At 39.4% G+C, this 26,214-nt stretch overlaps 1 protein-coding gene across 2 annotated transcripts in view; it reads right to left on the bottom strand.

Annotated features, from left to right (window-relative positions):
• Positions 1-7,577: 7,577 nt before the first annotated feature.
• The window catches only part of chmp2ba (charged multivesicular body protein 2Ba), a 32,909-nt gene continuing 14,272 nt past the window's right edge, over positions 7,578-26,214 (bottom strand). The window contains exons 5-7 of one of the 2 annotated variants that reach the window (XM_034187247.1): positions 22,262-22,368; positions 21,067-21,218; positions 7,578-7,618 (exon numbers count right to left, since the gene is read on the bottom strand). In XM_034187247.1, the coding sequence (XP_034043138.1) occupies positions 21,102-21,218; positions 22,262-22,368 (224 nt within the window). In that variant the 3' untranslated portion in view covers positions 7,578-7,618; positions 21,067-21,101. Of the gene's footprint in view, positions 7,619-19,290; positions 21,219-22,261; positions 22,369-26,214 lie in introns of those variants that run through there. The other variant, XM_034187246.1, reaches the window with a different exon arrangement.

Below are 26,214 nucleotides of genomic sequence, written 5' to 3'. Positions count from 1 at the left end.
GAATTGCCCCTAGACATCACTGCAGCAGGGATGGTGGCCAAGTGGTTAATGCGCTTGGTTTCAGTTCAGAAGGCTCTGGGTTCAAATCCCACCCCTGCCACATTTCTCCATGTAATGTGGAGTTGCGTCAGGAAGGACATCCGGCGTAAAATCTGTGCCAGTTCAACATGCAGATCCACCTTGGATTTGCTGCGGCGACCCCGAGTGCAAACAAGGGAGCAGCCGAAGGGACTTACTGTGAAGGGGCCCTAAATGTGGTTCCACTAACTTTCAGTCCACTACCATTTTTCTTGCTGGCACAGTGAGTAAAGCTTAACGGTCAGAAACATTTGTAAACCCAAAAATCATACATATTAGTTCCTGTCTGTTGTGTGTTTTGCAACAGTCAGGCAACTGTGAGGAGCTCAGCCCTCCCCCAGCACAGGGGGCCTGCAGCCAGCTGCTACAAAAAAAAGTGTTATTTACTTTTCACACACAACAAAACAGACGGCAGAAGAGCTCAAATGAATAACAAAGTCACAATATAACTCTTCACCAAACTAACTACAATACTTGAACTGTCAAAACACAACAAATCTATAACACTAACAATACGGCTAAACCAATGTACTACAATAATAATTACAAAAAAGACCCAAACCCCAAACTCCCATAATGCATTGCAGCAGCAATCAACATGGCATGTGGGAAAAAGCTTTTGTGAGTCTGGAGGTTCTGGATTTGATAGCCCTGTAGTGACTGCCACAGAGGGTAACAGTTCAAACAGTTGATGACCGGGGTGTGTAGTGTCCTTAATGATGTTTTTAGCTCTTGAGAGAATGCAGCTGTTTGCAATATCAAACAGAGAGAGTAGGGGGCAACCAATGTTTTGGTTCTTTTTTCCTGCTGTCTTAATGATTCTCTGGAGAGCTTTCTTGTCTGCAACAGAACATCCAGCAAACCACACAGTAATGCAATAACACGGGATGTTCTCAAATGTTGATTTGTAAAAAAAAAAAAACACTGGCAACATTTGGCTCAGATGGTTTTTCCTGAGAATTCTCAGGAAGTTGAGGTGCTGTTGTGCCTTTTTAACGGTTGCTGAGGAGTTAGATGAGCATGACAGACAGTCTGTGATGTAGATGCCAAGGAGTTTGAATGAATGCGCTCCCTCTACACACTAATCACTTATAAAGAGAGGCTGGAGGCTTGTGCTGCGTTTCCTGAAATTGATTGAGTTCTTTTGTTGTTGTAGTGTTGAGGATGAGGTTGTTGGAGCACCACACGAACAGGTTCTGGACTAGCTGCCTATAAGCAGACTCATCATTCCTTGTGATGAGCCCACCCACAGTAATGTCAACTGCGAACTTAATAATAGAATTAGATGGAAATGTTGGTGAACAGTTGGCAGTGTATAGTGAGTAGAGGAGGGGGCCCAGCACACAACCCTGTGGTGAGCCGGTGCTGAGTGTGATTGTCGAGGATAGGTGAGGGCTGATTCTGACAGACTGAGGACAATTAGTCAGAAAGTCTTTGATCCAGCTGCTGGTTGGTGGGGGAGGCCGAGGGACAACAGTTTATTGATCAGGATGAGCAAAAACAATCGTAGTCCAAAAATTCTTGTTGAACACTGTGGCCATATTTTTTCAAGGTCAGCTGTTTGTTGCCATTCCCGGCCCAAAATTTCCTAGACTACTTTTACCAAAAATATAGGATATGATGGCAAAAATATATCAGCAAACATCAGTCAGGCTGCATGATCATGTAACTAAAGTAGACATTAACCCCTGATAGCAAACTGTCGTATTGATTTTGACACTGTCTCACTTGATATGCTGCTTCAAATAGAGAAAAATGATTAAAAAAATAATGATAATTTCTTGTCTCTTTGAATCTGTGGTCTTCACTGTGCTCAAGATCATTTATCTGTCACTGACAGGCGGTTCCTACACCTGTTCCTACACCCTTTAAATCTGCAGCAATTAAACCTATTCTTAAAAAACCAACCTATATCCAGGATTTCTGGCAAGAAACCAGTATCAAACTTACCTTGTGTCTCAAAAAGTCTTGAAAAAGTAGTGAGATAAGATATCTCACTACTTTTATCTCACTGATAATGATCTTTATGAGTGACTGCAGTCTGCGCTTAGAAGTAATCATGTCACAGAGACAGCACTTACTAAGGTGATGAATGTTCTTCTGATCATTATGATCAGCAACATTATTACTATTATTATTGTTGTTATGAATATTATTATTATTATTATTAAAAACAACAACAACAATAATAATAATAATAATAATAATAACAATGAATGCAATTATTATTATTATTATTATTATTATTATTATTATTATTACATGACTAAAAATTATATCGAGTATGTTTTAGGATGTCACTCAAAAATAAAATAAAACAAACAAGCACAGTCAAAAATTCTGAATTAAAAAATGTGCTGAGCTATGACACTTAGAACTTTTAGGTGTGATTTTAACAATTCAGCAAAAACTAGATTTGCAGGCAAATATTAAGGTTCCAAACACGCCAGTGAAACCACAGATCCAGGCCTGCCCCAAGCAGGGACCACAGAGAAGCCTTGTAAGACTCTCAGGCAAGATCAACATGAATTTTGGAGCATGTTAGAGCTCTGAAATTCATAAATATATGTGTTGCAGCATCATCTAGTGGCACAGTTCCACCAAATTTAGTACTGTGGATCTAACAGAGGCCATCCCTAGATATGCCAAATTTCATGCCATTCAGTTAGCCAGTTAATGAGAAACACCAATATTAAATTAAACGGCTGTACACAAGGTTCAACTCAACGTTAAAAAAAAAAAGATCAAAATATTTGAAAGTTTCTGGTCTAGTTTTTCAGAGTCATGAAGCAGAGAACATTTTGACATCAATCTGACCTTTCTGAGTCAAAACTCCAGAGACGAATTTGCTAAAAACCTTTCCTGGTACAGAGGCACAACATATACCATTGGAAAAAGCCACATCCACCGATAACAGTATAAAGATTTGCGATGTGCGCCTGACTAATCAGAATTCATTATAAGTTGTTCTTTCAAAGCAGTTTTATTTTTTATAGCGCCACCTAGCATTTTTTATTAGCATCTGCTTACATATAGACTTTGTACTGTGTTCTATACACCATGAATAGTATTCTGGTTGAAGCTGGCAAATTTGGCAGCATTTGGTCCTTCCATTAATGGAAACATATTTTGAGTTGTTTTGGCTGTTCTAAAATTAATTTAAAAATATGAAATATTTTTTTAAAGAAGTGATTTATCATCATCTTTGGTTGGACAGTAAAACAGCACCTTATAGGACATCTACATGAAATTCTGAGCAATCTGTACCTTTGAAATTCAAAGAAAACGTGCTTTACGCCATCATCTAGTGGCGCAGTTCCACCAAATTTGGTACTGCAGCTCTACCATCAATCAATCAATCAATCAATTTTTTTATATAGCGCCAAATCACAACAAACAGTTGCCCCAAGGCGCTTTATATTGTAAGGCAGGCCATACAATAATTATGTAAAACCCCAATGGTCAAAACGACCCCCTGTGAGCAAGCACTTGGCTACAGTGGGAAGGAAAAACTCCCTTTTAACAGGAAGAAACCTCCAGCAGAACCAGGCTCAGGGAGGGGCAGTCTTCTGCTGGGACTGGTTGGGGCTGAGGGAGAGAACCAGGAAAAAGACATGCTGTGGAGGGGAGCAGAGATCGATCACTAATGATTAAATGCAGAGTGGTGCATACAGAGCAAAAAGAGAAAGAAACAATGCATCATGGGAACCCCCCAGCAGTCTACATCTATAGCAGCATAACTAAGGGATGGTTCAGGGTCACCTGATCCAGCCCTAACTATAAGCTTTAGCAAAAAGGAAAGTTTTAAGCCTAATCTTAAAAGTAGAGAGGGTGTCTGTCTCCCTGATCTGAATTGGGAGCTGGTTCCACAGGAGAGGAGCCTGAAAGCTGAAGGCTCTGCCTCCCATTCTACTCTTACAAACCCTAGGAACTACAAGTAAGCCTGCAGTCTGAGAGCGAAGCGCTCTGTTGGGGTGATATGGTACTACGAGGTCCCTAAGATAAGATGGGACCTGATTATTCAAAACCTTATAAGTAAGAAGAAGAATTTTAAATTCTATTCTAGAATTAACAGGAAGCCAATGAAGAGAGGCCAATATGGGTGAGATATGCTCTCTCCTTCTAGTCCCCGTCAGTACTCTAGCTGCAGCATTTTGAATTAACTGAAGGCTTTTTAGGGAACTTTTAGGACAACCTGATAATAATGAATTACAATAGTCCAGCCTAGAGGAAATAAATGCATGAATTAGTTTTTCAGCATCACTCTGAGACAAGACCTTTCTGATTTTAGAGATATTGCGTAAATGCAAAAAAGCAGTCCTACATATTTGTTTAATATGCGCTTTGAATGACATATCCTGATCAAAAATGACTCCAAGATTTCTCACAGTATTACTAGAGCTCAGGGTAATGCCATCCAGAGTAAGGATCTGGTTAGACACCATGTTTCTAAGATTTGTGGGGCCAAGTACAATAACTTCAGTTTTATCTGAGTTTAAAAGCAGGAAATTAGAGGTCATCCATGTCTTTATGTCTGTAAGACAATCCTATAGATAAAGCTGGGTATCATCTGCGTAACAATGAAAATTTAAGCAATACCGTCTAATAATACTGCCTAAGGGAAGCATGTATAAAGTGAATAAAATTGGTCCTAGCACAGAACCTTGTGGAACTCCATAATTAACTTTAGTCTGTGAAGAAGATTCCCCATTTACATGAACAAATTGTAATCTATTAGACAAATATGATTCAAACCACCGCAGCGCAGTGCCTTTAATACCTATGGCATGCTCTAATTTCTGTAATAAAATTTTATGGTCAACAGTATCAAAAGCAGCACTGAGGTCTAACAGAACAAGCACAGAGATGAGTCCACTGTCCGAGGCCATAAGAAGATCATTTGTAACCTTCACTAATGCTGTTTCTGTACTATGATGAATTCTAAAACCTGACTGAAACTCTTCAAATAGACCATTCCTCTGCAGATGATCAGTTACCTGTTTTACAACTACCCTTTCAAGAATTTTTGAGAGAAAAGGAAGGTTGGAGATTGGCCTATAATTAGCTAAGATAGCTGGGTCAAGTGATGGCTTTTTAAGTAATGGTTTAATTACTGCCACCTTAAAAGCCTGTGGTACATAGCCAACTAACAAAGATAGATTGATCATATTTAAGATCGAAGCATTAAATAATGGTAGGGCTTCCTTGAGCAGCCTGGTAGGAATGGGGTCTAATAAACATGTTGATGGTTTGGATGAAGTAACTAATGAAAATAACTCAGACAGAACAATCGGAGAGAAAGAGTCTACCCAAATACCGGCATCACTGAAAGCAGCCAAAGATAACGATACGTCTTTGGGATGGTTATGAGTAATTTTTTCTCTAATAGTTAAAATTTTGTTAGCAAAGAAAGTCATGAAGTCATTACTAGTTAAAGTTAATGGAATACTCAGCTCAATAGAGCTCTGACTCTTTGTCAGCCTGGCTACAGTGCTGAAAAGAAACCTGGGGTTGTTCTTATTTTCTTCAATTAGTGATGAGTAGAAAGATGTCCTAGCTTTACGGAGGGCTTTTTTATAGAGCAACAGACTCTTTTTCCAGGCTAAGTGAAGATCTTCTAAATTAGTGAGACGCCATTTCCTCTCCAACTTACGGGTTATCTGCTTTAAGCTACGAGTTTGTGAGTTATACCACAGGAGTCAGGCACTTCTGATTTAAAGCTCTCTTTTTCAGAGGAGCTACAGCATCCAAAGTTGTCTTCAAAGAGGATGTAAAACTATTGACGAGATACTCTATCTCACTTACAGAGTTTAGGTAGCTACTCTGCACTGTGTTGGTATATGGCATTAGAGAACATAAAGAAGGAATCATATCCTTAAACCTAGTTACAGCGCTTTCTGAAAGACTTCTAGTGTAATGAAACTTATTCCCCACTGCTGGGTAGTCCATCAGAGTAAATGTAAATGTTATTAAGAAATGATCAGACAGAAGGGAGTTTTCAGGGAATACTGTTAAGTCTTCTATTTCCATACCATAAGTCAGAACAAGATCTAAGATATGATTAAAGTGGTGGGTGGACTCATTTACTTTTTGAGCAAAGCCAATAGAGTCTAATAATAGATTAAATGCAGTGTTGAGGCTGTCATTCTCAGCATCTGTGTGGATGTTAAAATCGCCCACTATAATTATCTTATCTGAGCTAAGCACTAAGTCAGACAAAAGGTCTGAAAATTCACAGAGAAACTCACAGTAACGACCAGGTGGACGATAGATAATAACAAATAAAACTGGTTTTTGGGACTTCCAATTTGGATGGACAAGACTAAGAGTCAAGCTTTCAAATGAATTAAAGCTCTGTCTGGGTTTTTGATTAATTAATAAGCTGGGATGGAAGATTGCTGCTAATCCTCCGCCCCGGCCCGTGCTACGAGCATTCTGACAGTTAGTGTGACTCGGGGGTGTTGACTCATTTAAACTAACATATTCATCCTGCTGTAACCAGGTTTCTGTAAGGCAGAATAAATCAATATGTTGATCAATTATTATATCATTTACCAACAGGGACTTAGAAGAGAGAGACCTAATGTTTAATAGACCACATTTAACTGTTTTAGTCTGTGGTGCAGTTGAAGGTGCTATATTATTTTTTCTTTTTGAGTTTTTATGCTTAAATAGATTTTTGCTGGTTATTGGTGGTCTGGGAGCAGGCACCATCTCTACGGGGATGGGGTAATGAGGGGATGGCAGGGGGAGAGAAGCTGCAGAGAGGTGTGTAAGACTACAACTCTGCTTCCTGGTCCCAACCCTGGATAGTCACGGTTTGGAGGATTTAAGAAAATTGGCCAGATTTCTAGAAATGAGAGCTGCTCCATCCAAAGTGGGATGGATGCCGTCTCTCCTAACAAGACCAGGTTTTCCCCAGAAGCTTTGCCAATTATCTATGAAGCCCACCTCATTTTTTGGACACCACTCAGACAGCCAGCAATTCAAGGAGAACATGCGGCTAAACATGTCACTCCCGGTCTGATTGGGGAGGGGCCCAGAGAAAACAACAGAGTCCGACATTGTTTTTGCAAAGTTACACACCGATTTAATGTTAATTTTAGTGACCTCCGATTGGCGTAACCGGGTGTCATTACTGCCGACGTGAATTACAATCTTACCAAATTTATGCTTAGCCTTAGCCAGCAGTTTCAAATTTCCTTCAATGTCGCCTGCTCTGGCCCCCGGAAGACAATTGACTATGGTTGCTGGTGTTGCTAACTTCACATTTCTCAAAACAGAGTCGCCAATAACCAGAGTTTGATCCTCGGCGGGTGTAACAGAGGCCATGTATCCGATTTCATGCCGTTTGGTGAGCCCATTAATGAGAAATTGCATCATGAAGTAAAGCGCACCATACATGGTCAAACTCAAGACCATGAAAATTGTAAACAGAGCAGCAAATTTTAAGGTTTCCAGTCCAATTATTGGGTGGGTGGTACACAGGCCCCCATTACTCATATTACTTCTTTGTGTGTGTGTGTGTGTGTGTGTGTGTGTGTGTGTGTGTGTGTGTGTGTGTGTGTGTGTGTGTGTGTGTGTGTGTGTGTGTGTGTGTGTGTGTATGAAATATGCTATGTGCTATACCTAACCTTCTCTCCCTATCTGCCTGGACAACATGAACGTTCATTTTAAATTCATATTATTATATTCATATTAAATTACTTATTTTTCTGTCTGTATAAGGCTGGCAGTTAGTGTCATGATTCTGTGCATCTTAGATTTTGTCCTGTTTTCTTTTGTCCTGCTGTGTCCTCCATACATCCTCCCTCATTCTCTGTGTACCTGTGTTTCTTGTGGGAATGTTCACCTCTTTCCCAGAACCCTCTACCAGAGCGTCTTGTGCCATTTGCTGAGTCTCAGTGTTACACGTATCTACTCGTCCCCCTGGTTTTGATTATGTGTTCATTTTTTGAATTACTCTTGTGTTTGTGCCTCACTCTTTGGATTTGTCTGCTTCATAGCAGAGGTGGGAGTAAGTCCCCATCAAGTCATTCTCAAGTCATCAATCTGTAAGTCCAAAGTCAAGTGTTAAGTCTCAAGTCAGCTATCAAACACTTGGTGGTCATTATGACTTGAGACTTGACTTGGGACTTGCTGATTCATGACTTGAGAGTGACTTGATAGTGACTTACTCCCACCTCTGCTTTATAGTCTTTCAAACTGTGTGCTTGTTTTCCACATGCTGGATTGTGTTTTACCCCTTGTGGATACTGTAGCATCATAACTGATTTCTTAAGTTTGACCTTGCCCTGGGCTTTAATTAAAGGATTGCTTTTTTACCTGTGTGTTCTTTGCTTTGGGGTCACCAGTCATGTTTTAATCATTAGATAATTTATTAATTAAAAGATACAACAGAATTTTGGCATTTACATATTATATTACAAATTAAACCTTACGTACCGGCCTGGGCATTGCATTCTCAGGGTGCAGGACTACTTTGTGTCCCTAGGGTGAATCAGAAGTCTACAGGTCATGGAGCTTTCTCTTATCGTGCCCCTGTTCTGTGGAATGATCTCCCTGCATCAGATTCTGTGGAGACTTTCAAGTCCAGACTTAAGACGCACTTATTTTCTCTTTGGTATGGCTAGCGTACTGGCATAGTATAGTTCTGCACTTTTTACTCTTTTAATTCATTTTATTAGGAAACGGAGCGTGCGGTGACCTCAACTTTACCTAAATTCTGGGTCTTTTAGTGAAGCTTAGGGCTAGTGGTCCGCGATCACCCTAGTATCCTGTTTTTTTGTTGTTTAATGCTGGCACATTATACTGTATTTTCTTGTCTTTCTGATGCCTGATTCTGTTTTTTTCTCTCTGTTTAAGGTGCAGCTCCATCCAGAGATGGGTGTGGTATTTGTGCTGAAAACCCGCCTGTCGTGTGCACCAACAGCATTTCTTGTATATTCATTTTGTGAATTGTTCTGTAATTTGTGTCTGTAGCATGACCCAAGCAGAGGGTCACCCCTTTGAGTCTGGTCTGCTTGAGGTTTCTTCCTCAGTGAGAGTTTTTCCTTACTCCTGCTGCTCTGGGGGTTAGTAAGGTTAGACCTTACTTGTGTGAAGCGCCTTGAGGCAACTCTGTTGTGATTTGGCGCTATATTAATGAAAATAAATTGAAATTATATTAAACAGGAAACTCTGGTTCTAATGTCACAACCTAATTTTTGTCTGTAATATTACAAATTGTTCACATTTTTCTGATATAAAACAGTGTGCCTCTGCACTAGCTCATCTTCTGCCATCTTTGCTTATCTTTAAAATGTGTCCATGTAGTTATCATGTGTGAAAATTTTAAAGAGCTCACAAAAGAGTGGAAGAATTTCACATTGCTTTCTCTTTGAAAACAATACATCAGTTTTACCATCTGCCACATCCAGCCAGCAGGTGAATGCAGTGTAATTTGCACACAAAATAAGTCTGCTCAATCCGTGAATACATTTTAAAAGTACTTCCATCAAATCATCATCATGAGGAGCTCAATTTCTTGGGAAAACCACGGCAACACTGTATACATGCACACTGATGCATGCACAATGTGCCTGCTTATCTTACATTTGGGATTAAATTACGTTGCTTTAACACTTTGGATGAGGAAAAACTTCCATTATTTATGAACAGCCAAATAAATTACATTGTTAACACTTGAATGTGAGATATTACTGGGGCACATGCCCACTTGACCTCAGACTGGGGCGACGGTTCATCTTTCAGCAGAACAATGACCCTAAGCACACAGCCAAGACATCAAAGGAGTGGCTTCAGGACAACTGATTCCGACTGAACATCTCTGGAGAGATCTGAAAATGGCTGTGCACCGACACTCACTATCCAACCTGATGGAGCTTGAGAGGTGCTGCAAAAAGGAATGGGCAAAACTGTCCAAAGATAGGTGCACCAAGCTTGTGGCATCACATTCAAGAAGACTTGAGGCTGTAATTGCTGCTAAAGGTCCATCAACAAAGTATTTATCAAAGGGTGTGAATACTTGTGATTTCTTAGTATTTTCTTTTTAATAAATTTCCGAAAATTAAAAAAAAAAAAAACTTTTTCATGTTGTCATTATGGGGTGTTGTGAGTAGGGTTTTAAGGGAAAAAAATAATTTACTCCATTTTGGAATAAGGTTGTAACATAACAAAATGTGAAAAAAGTGAAGTGCTATTAATACTTTCCAGATGCACTGTAAATATCAGCATAATACTTTGATCTGTATTTTTATTATTCTCGTGACCCTGGTTGCATACCACAAAATTTGATCATAGAATAGATGTGACTAATATCTTGGAAGAGTTTGTTGGTCAACACTTAGTCACACTGATTCCAAAGCAATGCCAGTGGTACAAGGGTCATGTCAAGATGGCTGGTAGTTTACTTCACAGCTGGAGCGAACACTTTTCTTTACAGTATTTACAACAGTTTCAAATCATGATGAACTACAGAAATTCATGAGTGTCAAACTATAAAATGGACAAGCACCCAGTTCTGAAACCTTTAAAAGAATTCCATTAAAAGCATATGATTTGCTAATTGGCAGACTTTTAATGTTTGTGCATTTGTGATTAGAGATCATTCAGTCATAACCTGCTTAGTCTAGTTAAAGGTGATGAGGGGGCTGGAGCCTATCCCAGTGGTAATTGGGCAGGAGGCGGGGTACACCCTGAACAGACCACCACTCTATCACAGTGTGGTCAGAGTTGTCTGTAATTATGTGCCAATTTGTGTTGAATTGAAAAATGTCACACCAAAACGACCATAATGTGACATATCGATCTGTTTTAGATCAAATATATTATGCTGATGTACTTCAAGGACACAACCTCAATGACTGATAAGTCAGTAAAACATGACCCTTTTTTGTTAGTTTCAGCACCAAATGCATCCTGAGAATAGTTTCTCTAACATAAGATAGATTAGTGTTTGTTTTGCTGTTGCTTCCTTGACAAAGTGTCATGCAAAGTAGAACAGCAGGCAGTCAGCCAGTCATGACGATGTCCTGGTTTGGATGATTGATGAGAAATACTGTCACAACACAATTTTCATCCGAGATAAAAAGCTGATGGTTGTCCCGTCATATTCTTAGAATATGTATTACATAAAGTCTCACTATCGCCCAAGTGTCTGGATTAAATATGGTTTTGCGCTGGAACTAAACATTATTTTCATTATCGATTCATCTGTCAGTTATTTTTTCAATGAGTTGTTTCGCCTGTAAAATGTCAGAAAAATAGCAAAAAAAAAAAAAAAAAGCAATCAAAGTCCACGGTATTTGTTATCAGAGACAAGTATAGGAACTACCAAAGAAACTAGAAAATGTGGACATTTAAAATGCTGAAATTAGAGAATTTAAAATAACCATTTATTAATTCCGGGTTTGGATCATGGTGGAAGCAGACCTAGCAGCTCACTCCATATTTCCTTATCCTCAGCCAAGTCCTATAACTTTTCATGGGGGATCCTGAGGCTTTCCCAAGCCATCTGGGAAATATAATCCCTGCAGCGTGTCCTGGGTTTTCCCTGGGGCCCCTCTCAGTTGGACATGCCTGGAAGACGTCCCTCGGGAAAAGACCAGGGGCATCTTCACCAGGTACCCAAGCCACCACAGCTGGCTCCTTCTGATGGGAAGAAGCCGTGATTCTACTTCGAGTCCCTATATATAATCTATAATAATAATAAATTGGAGAGACGGGATGATCCTAATTAAGACTTAGGTCTCACCCCCCATATTTAAAGAATCTTGTTATCCAGTTTAAGATATCCTTAAAGTGGAATACACACACACACACACGCATATATATATATATATATATATATATATATATATATATATATATATATATATATATATATATATATATATATATATATATATATTGGCACCCCTGATATTTTTCATGACTTTTCTTTATAAATCACTGGTTGTCCGGATCAGAAATTTCAATTAAATATATCATATAGCAGACAAACACACTGATATTTGAGCAGTGAAATGAAGTTTTTAGTATTTACAGAAATTGTGCAATAATTATTGAAACAAAATTAGGCAGGTGCATAAATTTGGGCACCCTTGTCATTTTATTGATTTGAATACATTTAGCACTAATTATTAGAACGCAAAATTGGTTTTGTAAGCTCATTGATCCTTGACCTCCTTACACAGGTGAATCCAATCATGAGAAATAGTATTTAAGGTGCCCATTTACAAATGTTTCTCCTCTTCGCATCTCTTCTAATGAGTGGCAACATGGGACCCTCTAAACACCTCTCAAATGACCTGAAAGCAAAGATTGTTCAATATCATGGTTTTGGGGAAGGATACAAAAAGCTATCTCAGAGATTTCAGTTGTCACTTTCCACTGTGAGGAACATAGTGAGGAAATGGAAGACCTCAGGCACAGTACTAGTTATGGCCCAAAGTGGCAGGCCAAGAAAAATCTCAGATAAGCTGAAGAGAAGGATGGAGAGAACAGTCATAGTCAACCCACAGACCTGCTCCAAAGACCTACAACATGATCTTGTTGCAGATAGTGTCTCTGTACATCATTCAACTATACAGCACACTTTGCACAAAGAGATGCTGTATGAGAGACTAATGCAGAGGAAGCCTTTTCTGCGTACATGCCACAAACAGTACAAGGTATGCTAAAGCACATTTGGACAAGCCAGTTTCTTTATGGAATAAGGTGCTGTGGACTGATGAAACTAAAATTGAGTTATATGGACATAACAAGGGGTGGTATGCATGGCAGAAAAAGAACACAGCATTCCAAGAAAAACACTTGCTACCTACAGTAAAATTTGGAGGTGGTTCCATCATGCTGTGTGGCCAGTGCAGGTACTGGGAATCTTGTTAAAGTTGAGGGTCACATAGATTCCAGTCAATATCAGCAGATGCTTGAGAACAATGTTCAAGAATCAGTTGCACCAGGGCTGGATCTTTCAACAAGATAATGGCCCTGAACACTCTCAAAATCTACTAAGGCATTCATGCAGAGGAACAAGTACAACATTGTGGAAGGGCCATCTTAGTCCCCAGACCTGAATATTAATGAAAATCTGTGGCATGATTTTAAGTGGGCTGTCCATGCTAGGAAACCAACAAACCTGAGATGTTTTGTAAAGAAAAATGGTCCAACATACCTTCAACCAGAATCCAGACTCTCATTGGAAGCTATAGGAAGCATTTAGAGGCTGTTATTTCTGCAAAAGGAGAATATTGATGCAAATATTGATGTATTTTTTCTGTTGGGGTCCTCAAATTTATGCACCTGCCTAATTTTGTTTAAAGAATTATTGCACACTTTCTGTAAATCCTAAAAACTTCATTTCACTTCTCAAATATCAGTGTGTTTGTCTGCTATATGATATATTTAAGTGAAATTGCTGATCCAAACAACCAATGATTTATAAAGGAAAATCATGGACATCATCAGGGATGTCCAAACTTTCACACACACATATATATATATATATATATATATATATATATATATATATATATATATATATATATATATATATATATATATATATATATATATATATATACGAGGTCTGTCAATAAAGTATAGGTCCTTTTTATTTTTTTCAAAAACTATATGGATTTCATTCATATGTTTTTACGTCAGACATGCTTGAACCCTCGTGTGCATGCATGAGTTTTTCCATTTTTCCACGCCTGTCGGTGACGTCATTCGCCTGTGAGCACTCCTTGTGGGAGGAGTCGTCCAGCCCCTCGTCGGAATTCCTTTGTCTGAGAAGTTGCTGAGAGACTGGCGCTTTGTTTGATCAAAATGTTTTCTAAACCTGTGAGACACATCGAAGTGGACACGGTTCGAAAAATTAAGCTGGTTTTCGGTGAAAATTTTAACGGCTGATGAGAGATTTTGAGGTGATACTGTCGCTTTAAGGACTTCCCACGGAGTGAGACGTTGTGCAGCGCTCCCAGGCGCCGTCGTCAGCCTGTTTCAAGCTGAAAACCTCCACATTTCAGGCTCTATTGATCCAGGACGTCGTGAGAGAACAGAGAAGTTTCAGAAGAAGTCGGTTTCAGCATTTTATCTGGATATTCCACTGTTAAAGGAGATTTTTTTAATGAAAGACGTGCGGGCGGATTGCAGCGTCGGCTCGCAGCCGCTGCGACGCTCCGCCACAGGACAAACACCTCTGTTGGAAGCCTTAAGGACAAGTTGGAACATGTCCAGCTGTTAAACAATTTCTCATATACTCACTCCACTGAAAGCCATCAAAAGCCGCCTGGATTTTACAAATGGTTATCAACACGGAGGTGTTTTTCCTGTGCCGTCCCGACACGCGGACCCGTCCGCACGTCTTTCATTAAAAAAATCTCCTTTAACAGTGGAATATCCGGATAAAATGCTGAAACCGACTTCTTCTGAAACTTCTCTGTTCTCTCACGACATCCTGTGTCAATAGAACCTGAAATGTGGAGGTTTTCAGCTTGAAACAGGCTGACGATGGCGCCTCGGAGCGCTGCGCGACGTCTCGCACCATGGGAAGTCCTTAAAGCGACAGTATCACCTCAAAATCTCTCATCAGCCGTTAAAATTTTCACCAAAACCAGCTTAATTTTTCGAACCGTGTCCACTTCGATGTGTCTCACAGGTTTAGAAAAAATTTTGATCAAACAAAGCGCCAGTCTCTCAGCAACTTCTCAGACAAAGGAATTCCGACGAGGGGCTGGACGACTCCTCCCACAAGGAGTGCTCACAGGCGAATGATGTCACCAACAGGCGTGGAAAAACTCACGCATGCGCACGAGGGTTCAAGCATGTCTGACGTAAAAACATATGAATGAAATCCATATAGTTTTTGAAAAAAATAAAAAGGACCTATACTTTATTGACAGCCCTTGTGTGTGTATATATATATATATATATATATATATATATATATATATATATATATATATAAATGGGTGATTTAAGCTAGTTGCAGAGTGTGGCATAAGCCAAAGGACACTGTAGCAGGTTAATGTACATATGGCTTGTTTAATTTGTTTATTGAGGCTCTGTATTGGATTGTCAAGTGTTTCCAAATGAAAGCTGACATTACTTACCTTCTAACATTTGCCTAAAGGTACAGTTCTAAAAGTTTTACAATGGATGCCCTTGTGCTGCTGTTTGTTCCTGTACAGGAGAACCATGTGTCTTTTCAACTCCTATTTGTCAAAACAGTGTTTGTGTTCTTCTTTTACTGTTGTGTTACTCCACAAATACATTAAGAGAGTTCGACTGTGCGTGCAGCTAGAACTTTCACTTTGTGTCACGAATGTTCCAAGGGAATCATAAATAAAACCTACAGAAGATGTGTTGATTCAGAGACCAGCAGTTCCCTCTATGATTCATGTCTGCTCGTCTAACTGGAGACCTGTCAAGCGAATTGAATGCACTCGGGTCATCTATTACAGGCACATCGCTGAGGCTACATGCTGAAATCAGAACGATGAGCCTAGAATGCTGAAGATCATAAACACGGAGGACTGAAGAAATGTCTTTGTGCTGCTCCCAAATCTATAAAGGGGTCACACTGTGCACAAATGTTTTTTCCTTCATTTCACAGTTAAATATAGTTGAGCTGTCATGTTAAACATCTTCAATGTTCCATAATTCTTTTAAGTTTCTACATTCAGAGCTTGTTTCAGGCCACATGTTTAAACCATTACTGGGCAGCAGGGTTGGGAGGGTAACTTTAAAAATGTATTCCGATACAGTTACCTGTTGAAAAATGTAGTCAGTAACATAATCCAAGTATCATAATATTAAAGTAATGTAATTTGATTACTTTCAATTACTTCTGGATTACTCCAATATCAAATATGCTAATACAGACAAAAGAAACTAAATATAAATAGTCTTGACCAAATAGTACAGTTTATTAAGCAAAAATAAAACTGTTTCTTTTACATGGCATGCTCTGTTTTACTTCACATTATGAATTAAGAGCGCCACAATATTGTTTTAAACACACCCAGTGTTCACTTGCTAAATTTTCAACAAAAAATGTCAAACAAATGAAGGATAATGAAAACTCAGGCGGTGTGCGGATGAATTTGTAATTAAAAGTGGCTTGTAGAACAGTAACAAAACAAACAAAAAAATTCTGCTACTTGTTCAGTAAACATAAAATTATCTTAGTCTTTCACATGGCATTCGCACCATGTTTAACATATCAGTCCACTTACTGAACTTTCAAAATAAGAACAAAAGCATAATGAAAACCATTAAGTAAATACTGTCAGTAAGGAGGCGTGATCGCCATTTTAATTCCGGGCAAGTTAGTGATTTGCGTGCATAGAAGTTCAAGAAACAGGTGGAATATGTCGGAAAGCTGCACATGTTGGCAAAGCCACAAACGGAGGAACAAGGGAGACAATATTTCCTTCCATAAGTAAGTGGTTTTGGTTCTTCTTGTCACTTTGTCCGTGATATTTGGATGATAAACAGCTGTATGTTTCCAGCCGTGTCACCCGATGACACAGACCATTAACTCTTCACTTATGTCTAGTTGATATTTTCCACTGCTAGACCAACGTCTAGTTAAAATACTTGTCGTTAGTGATTAAAATTGTTCGACAAGACTGGGGATTATTTTTTTAATTTGCACCTTAAAATAATGAGATTATAATGACCCGCGCTGTGCCGCTCACAGTCACACCCACACACAGAGATGTGTACACACACCACTGACTTCATGAATGAAACTCAGTCAATAAAGGATAATTGTGTAAAAATATAATATGTATATAAATGTATTGTAATAGTTTTAGGAGCCGCAGCAGCTGCAGCAGGACGCCTCAGCTCAGCAGCGTGTAACTTCAACACTAATATGTGGGAATGTGTGTGTGTGTCAGAGTAAGTTTAATACTTTCCTGACATAATTTGTCATTTAATTTTACTGGCTCGACATCCAGGTCACAATGGCATTGACACGTATTTTGCGAGCATTTTTCTGAGTGTGTATCCTAATTACGTAACGCCATTACATGTATTCCGTTACTCCCCAAGCCTGCTGGGCAGGTACCTCAGTGGAAGGACTTGGGCTACCAGCATGTAGACCTGGATTCAGTTTACCGCTCAGTCCGTGTTTTTGACCAAGACAGTTCACCTGTATTGTTCCAGTCCACTCAGGTGGACCTTGAAATCCCGATGGACATTTTGAACAACTGTTTAACTCCTGTGCACTCATTTGGGCCTCTTTCCTCAATGATGTAAAGTATGTATGTACCATGATTCTTTTATATTTTTGTATAATAATTAGTACAGTTGCTCATAAAACCATCACTCTTTTCCAGATGAGACCAAAAGAGGAACCCAGCTTATGTCTATCCAAAAAATTTTGCTCCAGATGGCTTAACCCTAATTTTAGGATTTCGTGCTGTTGAACACAAACCATTGGTTCTTCAATTAAGCGTATCAATACAATGAAAGACTTCCCAGTTAGGCACAAATTATGCCAATTAATCATTCAACAGAATTTTAAAATGAAATTAAGAAATATACCATACTGAAAATCTGATGTTGGGGGGAACTTTTGCAAGTTCTCCCACTTAGAAATCATGGAAGGGTCTGAAATTTTCATCTTAGGTGCATGTCCACTGTGAGAGACATAATCTAAAAAAAATCCGGAAATCACAATGTATGATTTTTTTAAATAATTTATTTGTATGTTACTGCTGCAAATAAGTATTTGAACACCTACCAACCAGAAAGAATTCTGGCTCACACAGACCTGTTAATTTTTCTTTAAGAAGCCCTCTTATTCTGCACTCTTTACCTGTATTAATTGCACCTGTTTGAACTTGTTACCTGTATAAAAGACACCTGTTCACACACTCAATCACACTCCAACCTGTCCACCACAGCCAAGACCAAAGAGCTGTCTAAGGACACCAGGGACAAAACTGTAGACCTGCACAAGGCTGGGATGGACTACAGGACAACAGGCAAGCAGCTTGGTAGAAGACAACTGTTATGATTATTTATTAGAAAGTGGAAGAAAGACGACTGTCAGTCTCCCTCAGTCTGGGATTCCATGCAAGATCTCACTTTGTGGGGTAAGGATGAGGACCTGGTCAATGACCTGAAGAGAGCTGGGACCACAGTCACAAAGATTACATTAGTAACACATGATGCTGTCGTGCAAAATCCTGCAGGGCAGCAAGGTCCCCCTGCTCAAGCCAGCACATGTCCAGGCCCATTTGAAGTTCACCAGTGACCATCTGGTTGATTCAGAGGAGGCATGGGAGAAGGTCATGTGGTCAGATGAGACCAGAATAGAGCTTTTAGGAATCAACTCCACTTACCATGTTGTGCCAAATATTAACATTGATTTTCACAGGTGTTGAAATACTTATTTGTAGCAGTAACATACAAATAAATTATAAAAAAAATCATACTTTGTGATTTCTGGGTTTTTGTTTTTTTTTTAGATTATGTCTCTCAGTGGACATGCATCTAAGATGAAAATTTCAGACCCCTCCATGATTTCTAAGTGGGAGAATTTGCAAAATCTCAGGGTGTTCAAATACTTATTTTCCTCACTGTGACTTAAATGTGTTTCTTAAACTGTTTGACTCCAAAGTCTAATAGATTGTAATATACTATTATAATACACTGTTTGAGTGGGAAGCAGACCTGATGCTTTTGAAAATTTGGGGAGTTAGGTGGGATGAGAGATTTATTATTATTATTAGTTAAGTAATCCTTGGTCTGAAAAATGCACACACATGGTGATCTGAGGAGAAATGTCATGCCACCTCACATTCAGCTTCTTTTGAGGTCATTGTGCCTCACTTGCTGCCATCGAGGAGAAATGCTAAGGCTGCCCTCACAAATACATCATTTCTGAGGATACAATGCTTTTTTCAGGAGGGTTACTGTGTATTTTTGGGTATAATCTATCATACCTGTTTTTATGACAAGTGGCTGCATGCTCGCTTACTGAAAAGGTGAATGACATTTAATTATTCTCTACGATGCACTCCCAGCATTTTTGCTGTTCATTTCCTCAAACAAAAACTGATTAATGTATTTGAGGGTGTCCAAAAATGCACACAATCAGTCTGTTTAAAAGCTTTAATAAAATATTAAGTATGCTAATCTGAGTCCATTTGTACTTAAAGAAAAAAATAAAATAAATGATGCAGGCAGGCCCAGTGGCACCTGAAGAAAATTTATTCCTTATAAAAAGCCATCAAACCTAAAAGATTCACTTTACACTGAAAATGTACAGGAGTGTACACAAATCTTTCATAAAGTATTGAAATTTCCCAGCAATTTAACTGCACTCAGCCAGTATCAAAATGTGTTTCAAGTTGCATAAACATTTCTGCTCACAGGACACTGTTAAAAGCCAGATGAAAGGGTGATTTAGGAAAAGTCTGTTTTTACATGCTTGACTGAACATGAATCTGTTGAGATTCAGGAGAAAAATTTATTTTAATCAAGACAAAGATTAATCAGCGTTTAGACATGTTGTTGTTAGTATGCTTATAGTCGATTAACCCTCATGATCAGCCTCGATTGGCCACCATGTGATTAATGGTAACATTTCAGCAGTAACTCAATGTCCCATGTCGTAGTTATTCATATCAAAGTGCTGGGGAGATGCTCGATTCCCTTCCCCAGACAAAAGACAGCTGTTGGGTATGTACTCACTGACTGATTGATTTACGCTTCCTGGGGAGGCCACGATAAAGACTATAACATACTTACTGGTAGCTATCAGGTGTCCTATAATAACATCATAGCTGCTTGTTCAGCCACAGATATAATATTACAGACTGTAAAGAACTTCGGTAGGACTAACTACAATGCGGCTAAAAGCTCCTGTCATCATGCAGAGACTATACAATTAAATCAAATTCTATGAGCAGATTTCTCAGTCATCCTTGTGCAGCCTAAAAGCTGCCTGATCTGGCTCTGAGCAGAGAAGAATCTGTGACAGCATCACCTGATCACAATGTCACATTGGCAAAAACTTCCTTTAGGTCATTACCGTAGTGTGTGCGAGTGAACGAGCAAGGCAGCTGAAGAAAATGAGTAACTGCACAGCAGCTGAAAGACCAGAGAGACTGTAGGACCGGCGTCATCCCACAATCACTGCAAAACCCAACATTAAATAGAAGATACACAACCAAAGAAACAAACATTACTGAGTAGAATGACACCATCAAAACCCTGTTAGTCCCAATTTAAATTCAAACACCATCCCCACCCCCCTCGCCCATGGAAGTGATCTAATTGTACTAATTACACATCCTATAATTTTGGCCAACAGATCAATCCGTCTTGAGTTGTCATCTATGCATCATTCTCATGTTACGGGAAAGCGTACCAAAGCCTGAAGGCGTCCATAATCACCTACATTTCACTTTATAATACACAAACAAATTCATGTCGTCTCCAGTTGCTATGGTAACATACATGAGTAGTTAAAACAAATTAGTTGATCAGTTGCGCAAAAATGTCTAGTAACAATGTGCTCTAAACAGCCAATTGTCAGCGGCCCAGCATGAGCATCACATTGCAACAGTTCAGGAACATGAGCCAATTAAAATGGTAAGAACATGGCAGTAAATTGGATCATTTGACTCAAATTTAAGATTACCACAGGAACCGATTTTGATTCATTGGCCTGAAGTCGCATTAACCATTACTACTAACTACTTATTACTTTTTTGTTTGTGGGTTGGTTTTGAGTGCTGCTGGGAGTAGAAAAGAAAAAAAAAAACTCCATGAGGCTGACCTATATAATGTTCGTCCTTACAGAGAAAGAGGTGGTGAAGGCCGGTGTGGGCAGAGCAGCATCGTACTCGGGCCATGCTGAGGTCAGTTTAAAACATGTTTTTCTGCATAAATACATCTGATGTTACGTTCTTGTGATCTGGGTGTGTGAGCACGTCTTCATATACATGTCTGCACGTGTGTATACACGTGCACTCTCATAGCTGTAGCTTTACAAATTAGTCCACTCCCAGTGCTCGGAGCTGTCTCTCAATGTCCTCATCAGTGAGCCCGGCCTGTTTGGAAGAAGAGGCCTCGCCGGGGAGACGCTTTCCTGCAGTAGGAGCTTTCGCCATCTGGCACAACAGACATAAAAAAAAAAATCTCTTAATGAAACGCACTCTAACGTCAAACAAAACAAAGCTTGTCATCTGAAGATCTGCACTCGTGCAGCTGATGTCAAACATAATCTTGGCCTCAGTGGGCATCAAATGTTAGGTAATGGGAAACAACATTTTTTACAATAATTTTCCTTCACAGGATAAAAAAACAAAAAAACAACAAAAATTCAATTTTAAAGAAAGGCTGCTATTGTTCTCCAGTTTGCAGTTAAATACTTGTACAGCGGCAGCTTTGTGATTTTATGGCAGTCTGGTGCTCCGTTCCTTACGGCATAATATTATTATGACTATCTCCCTTAAAAGTGGGATTACTAATCATTACTAGTATTTTCCAGCTGCAGAAACACTGGAAATGGCAGGATTATTCTGGTGACTATAAAACAATACGGCTCTTTATTTGCCTAATATCATTGCCTCCCGATGTACCCAAATGTTTATGAGTTGTAATTTACATTTGGCTTTAGGGCTGGTGGAGCACACTGTAATGACTCTGCTTTCCAGGCGAGCACGTGGTACAACACTCCTCTCTACCTGAACAAAAATTAGCCAACTCTGGATGTTTTTTTTATGAAACAAACAGTCTGTTGACTGCAGCTGTGTGCTTATTTATGAGAGAATTTGTGAGTTTGAGCACTGAGTAGTGAGGGGTAATAACCCATAGAGCCCCACAGGGGGAGCCAAACTCACAGCAGATGGGCAGCCTCGCTGTTGAACATAAAGTAGATGAATGTAGGAGCTGAGGGCGAGCCCCATCGTGTGGCAGCTGGAACACATTTAATAGCCAAGGAAAAGCCTGTGAACCTTTATCTGCTTTTTGTTTTCTTTTAAGACAAAGCACGTGTAAAATGTTTCAAATTTTATAACAGGATTTTAAACAGAAGATTCCTAATTTCTCCTGGATACCAATAATACTGGTCCCTGTGGGCATCAACTGTTTGGTAAGAATACAAAATTAAGTTCACTGCCAAAACTAAGCGAGGTCACACTGCTTGTTTTACCTTTCCTGAGATCTCAATGCCGATCTCGTCCAGAACCTGGTTGACAATGTCCTGAGATTCTTCTTCATCCCCAGACTCCTCAAAGATTTCATCTAAAGTGTCACTGACTAGGAAGAGGCACAAGAAGGAGACAGACATGCTCAGAAACAGTGATTTATATGGTTGATTTGAAAGCTCAAGGGTTACTGATATTATTTGATCATTTAAAAAGGCTGATTTCTGAATTTTAAATACCCATGTTTGTGTTTGTACCAAAAAAAATGAGTCACACCATTTGTTTGATTGAATTTTGAGACAAACACACAATATAGAGCCCAAGCTAAAGATTACTGATGTCACACTGAGAAAAGTAAGAAGAGTTTTGCCTTATTTAATTTCTGCTAGAAAAAGCATCACGTTTGTTAACCTGAATCTAGATGGTCATTTAGCACTGATCCAAAATTAGGCAGGCGGTTGGAAGCATAACAAAAATATTTTCTTAATGATATTCAGATCATAAATAAATTTTAAGCATATTAATTAAATATCACTGCACTAGTTGAACTCCAATCATGAAAAGATGTGGCACCTGCTGACCACAGACTGGAGAGCACACAGAGGTGGAGACGAGAGAATTTTGAAATTAAAAAACTTCACTTCAGAAAAGTAAGGTGTGGTAAGTATTTGAAGAGGTTGTTTTTGAAGTCTACAGCTACATGGCTGCAAGCAACATTTTCTGTGAATGGACGGCCTGTGCTAAAGGTACGAGGTTGGTTTAAAAACACAGTGGGGCTCAAGTCTTAATTTCATTACAATTTATTTACTACTTGAATATGTCTGTAAAAAGTTTCCACAAATAGACTGACCGTCTGCATTAACTGACTTTAATTCTGCATTTATCAAATCCTACGTCTGTCTTATAAAACAAATCAATAATTGCACCCTTTCTGCTTTTCGTAAATAATACACAAAGACATAACTATTATCAATGAAAGGTCTTTTGCCACTTGTAAGTCATTTAAAGCTGATGCAATAGTTAAATCATATACAGTGAGAAAAATAAGTGTTTGAACACCCTGTGATTTTGCAAGTTCGCCCACTTAGAAATCATGAGGGGTCTGAAATTTTCATCTTAGGTGCATGTCCACTGTGAGACATAATCTTAAAAAAAATTCCGGAAATCACAATGTACGATTTTTTTAATCATTTATTTGTATGTTACTGCTGCAAATAAGTATTTGAACACCTGTGAAAATCAATGTTAATATTTCGTACAGTAGCCTTTGTTTGCAATTACAGAGGACAAACGTATCCTGTAGTTTTTCACCAGGTTTTCACACACTGCAGCAGGGATTTTGGTCCACTCCTCCATACAGATCTTCTCCAAATCTTTCAGGTTTGGAGTTTCAGCTCCCTCCAAAGATTTTCTTTTGAGTTCAGGTCTGGAGACTGGCCAGGCCACTCCAGGACCTTGAAATGCTTCTTGCAGAGCCCCTCCTTAGTTGCCCTGGCTGTGTGTTTGGGGTCATTTTCATGCTGGAAACCCAGCCATGGCCCATCTTCAACGCTCTTACTGAGGAAAGGAGGTTGTTTGCCAAAATCTCACAATACATGACCCCATCCATCCTCCCTTCAATACGGTGCAGTCGTCTTGTCCCCTTTGCAGAAGAGCACCCCCAGAGTATGATGTTTCCACCCCCATGCTTCACGGTTGGGATGGTTTGGAGTTGATTCCAAAAAGCTCTATTCTGGTCTCATCTGACCACATGACCTTCTCCTATGCCTCCTCTGGATCATCCAGATGGTCACTGGTGAACTTCAAACAGGCCTGGACATGTGCTGGCTTGAGCAGGGGTACTTTGCTGTCCTGCAGGATTTTAAACCATGACAGCATCATGTGTTACTAATGTAATCTTTGTGACTGTCGTCCCAGCTCTCTTCAGATCATTGACCAGGTCCTCCTGTGTAGTTCTGAGCTTTCTCAGAATCATCCTTACCCCACAAAGGGAGATCTTGCATGGAATCCCAGACCGAGGGAGATTGACAGTTATCTTGTGTTTCTTCCATTTTCTAATAAATAATCATCTCAGTTGTTGTCTTCTACCAAGCTGCTTGCCTGTTGTCCTGTAGTCCATCCCAGCCTTGTGCAGGTCTACAGTTTTGTCCATGGTGTCCTTAGACAGCTCTTTGGTCTTGGCTATGGTGGATAGGTTGGAGTGATTGAGTGTGTGAACAGGTGTCTTTTATACAGGTAACAAGTTCAAACAGGTGCAATTAATACAGGTAAAGAGTGCATAATAAGAGGGCTTCTTAAAGAAAAATTAACAGGTCTGTGTGAGCCAGAATTCTTGCTGGTTGGTAGGGGATCAAATACTTATTTACAGCAGTAACATACAATTATATATATAAAAAAAAACAAAACCATACATTATGATTTCCGGATTTTTTTTAGATTATGTCTCTCACAGTGGACATGCACCTAAGATGAAAATTTTAGACCCCTCCATGATTTCTAAGTGGGAGAACCTGCAAAACCACAGGGTGTTCAAATACTTATTTTCCTAAGTGTAACTTGCAAAAAACAAAAACAATAATGTAACTTCAAAATAATAATGATGACAAAATAATAATTTTAACGTTAATCAAGTCCATGTTTTTTTTCACCATGCAAAGTAAATTTTTATTCACAGCAAAGCATGAAACAGGCGAATCGAGTCTCTGTGATGTGCTGTGGAGGTAACACCACTTCACCTCCAAACTCTTAATTTTTTCAGTGTCTGATTTTGGATCCTAACGTGTGTTGACACTGCTGTTATCACAGTGTACTTCTTCACTGTTTTTTAGGCTGTCTGATCACATAGATGTCTTAGATTTTTCACAGTTATATTGATTACAACACTTATAAGCGTGCCCAAAGATGAACGTCTAGCAGACTGTTTTTAATAGGCTGCGTTCATGATGGACGTGCATGCGGAATAGGTTTTCTCACAGTGGAAAGCAGCTGCTGCTTTTACCATGACTGCATCAAAATGAATAGTTATCACTTAAAAAGGAGTCATCATAACAAGACATACTTATGCGAACTTTGCAATTAATCTGTGACTTCGTTCTTAATGTTAGCAGCTACATTCAAGAGCGAGCTGGGATGTTTTCCTCAAAGTTACGTAAACTCTGTGGAAACACTCGGAAATGTTATGATTTTGGTGCGACATGACCTTTAAAACATAGAAGAATGGAAATAATGCACGCTGCGATCCAGCACCAAAATCTCAAAGAATGAAAGTGTGTCTCGGCACCTCACAAATTTAAAAGCTTCCCTGTTCCCTGTCACAAGGTCTGCAGCATTGTTATTACCCTCCGATCTGGTCAACCCTGCGGCAGACAACGTCAATCGAGTCGGCTGTGCACTGGTCTCAGCCTCCGTGGGCAGCTCTGTACTGCCGTGCCTCCTCCTTGGACGGGCCGTGATCACAGCACCCTGCATGCTGTAGTCACCGCCAAGACGAAAAAAATAAATAAAAAAAATGCAGAGATCGTCCTCTGATCACCGGGCTTCGTGTAACGCTTGCAGTTTGTGTCGTCTCGATGTATACAGGATAAAATACAGAGCTGAAGTTGTTTATGTGATATTTCACTGCAAAAAATGGGTTTGCACGCAGTCAGATTCCCACAAAGTCTCATGCTAAAATATCATGAGATAACGCTGCTCAGCAGTGCAGTGCCATTATTCCATTGTCTTAGGAGAACCAAGCGGTTTTATATGATGAAATAAACTCAACATGGAAATGTATTTTGGCAGAAATCCGTCCGCAAATGGAGGTTTTGCAGCCCTGCATCTGTCCAGTCACGTTAACTGTTCAACTGTAAATCACATTAACTCAAACTTTGCTACACTTTTGACCCCCACTCAAGATAAAGAACCAACTGCCGCAAACCATAAATCTTTAATCTATGTGAAGAACCTGAGGGTTCAG

This window comes from Thalassophryne amazonica, chromosome 14 (assembly GCF_902500255.1).
Source record: "Thalassophryne amazonica chromosome 14, fThaAma1.1, whole genome shotgun sequence".
In the NCBI taxonomy this organism is placed as follows: domain Eukaryota; kingdom Metazoa; phylum Chordata; class Actinopteri; order Batrachoidiformes; family Batrachoididae; genus Thalassophryne; species Thalassophryne amazonica.
Note: the sequence above shows the minus strand (reverse complement) of the source record. Positions and strands in the feature narration are given on the sequence as shown.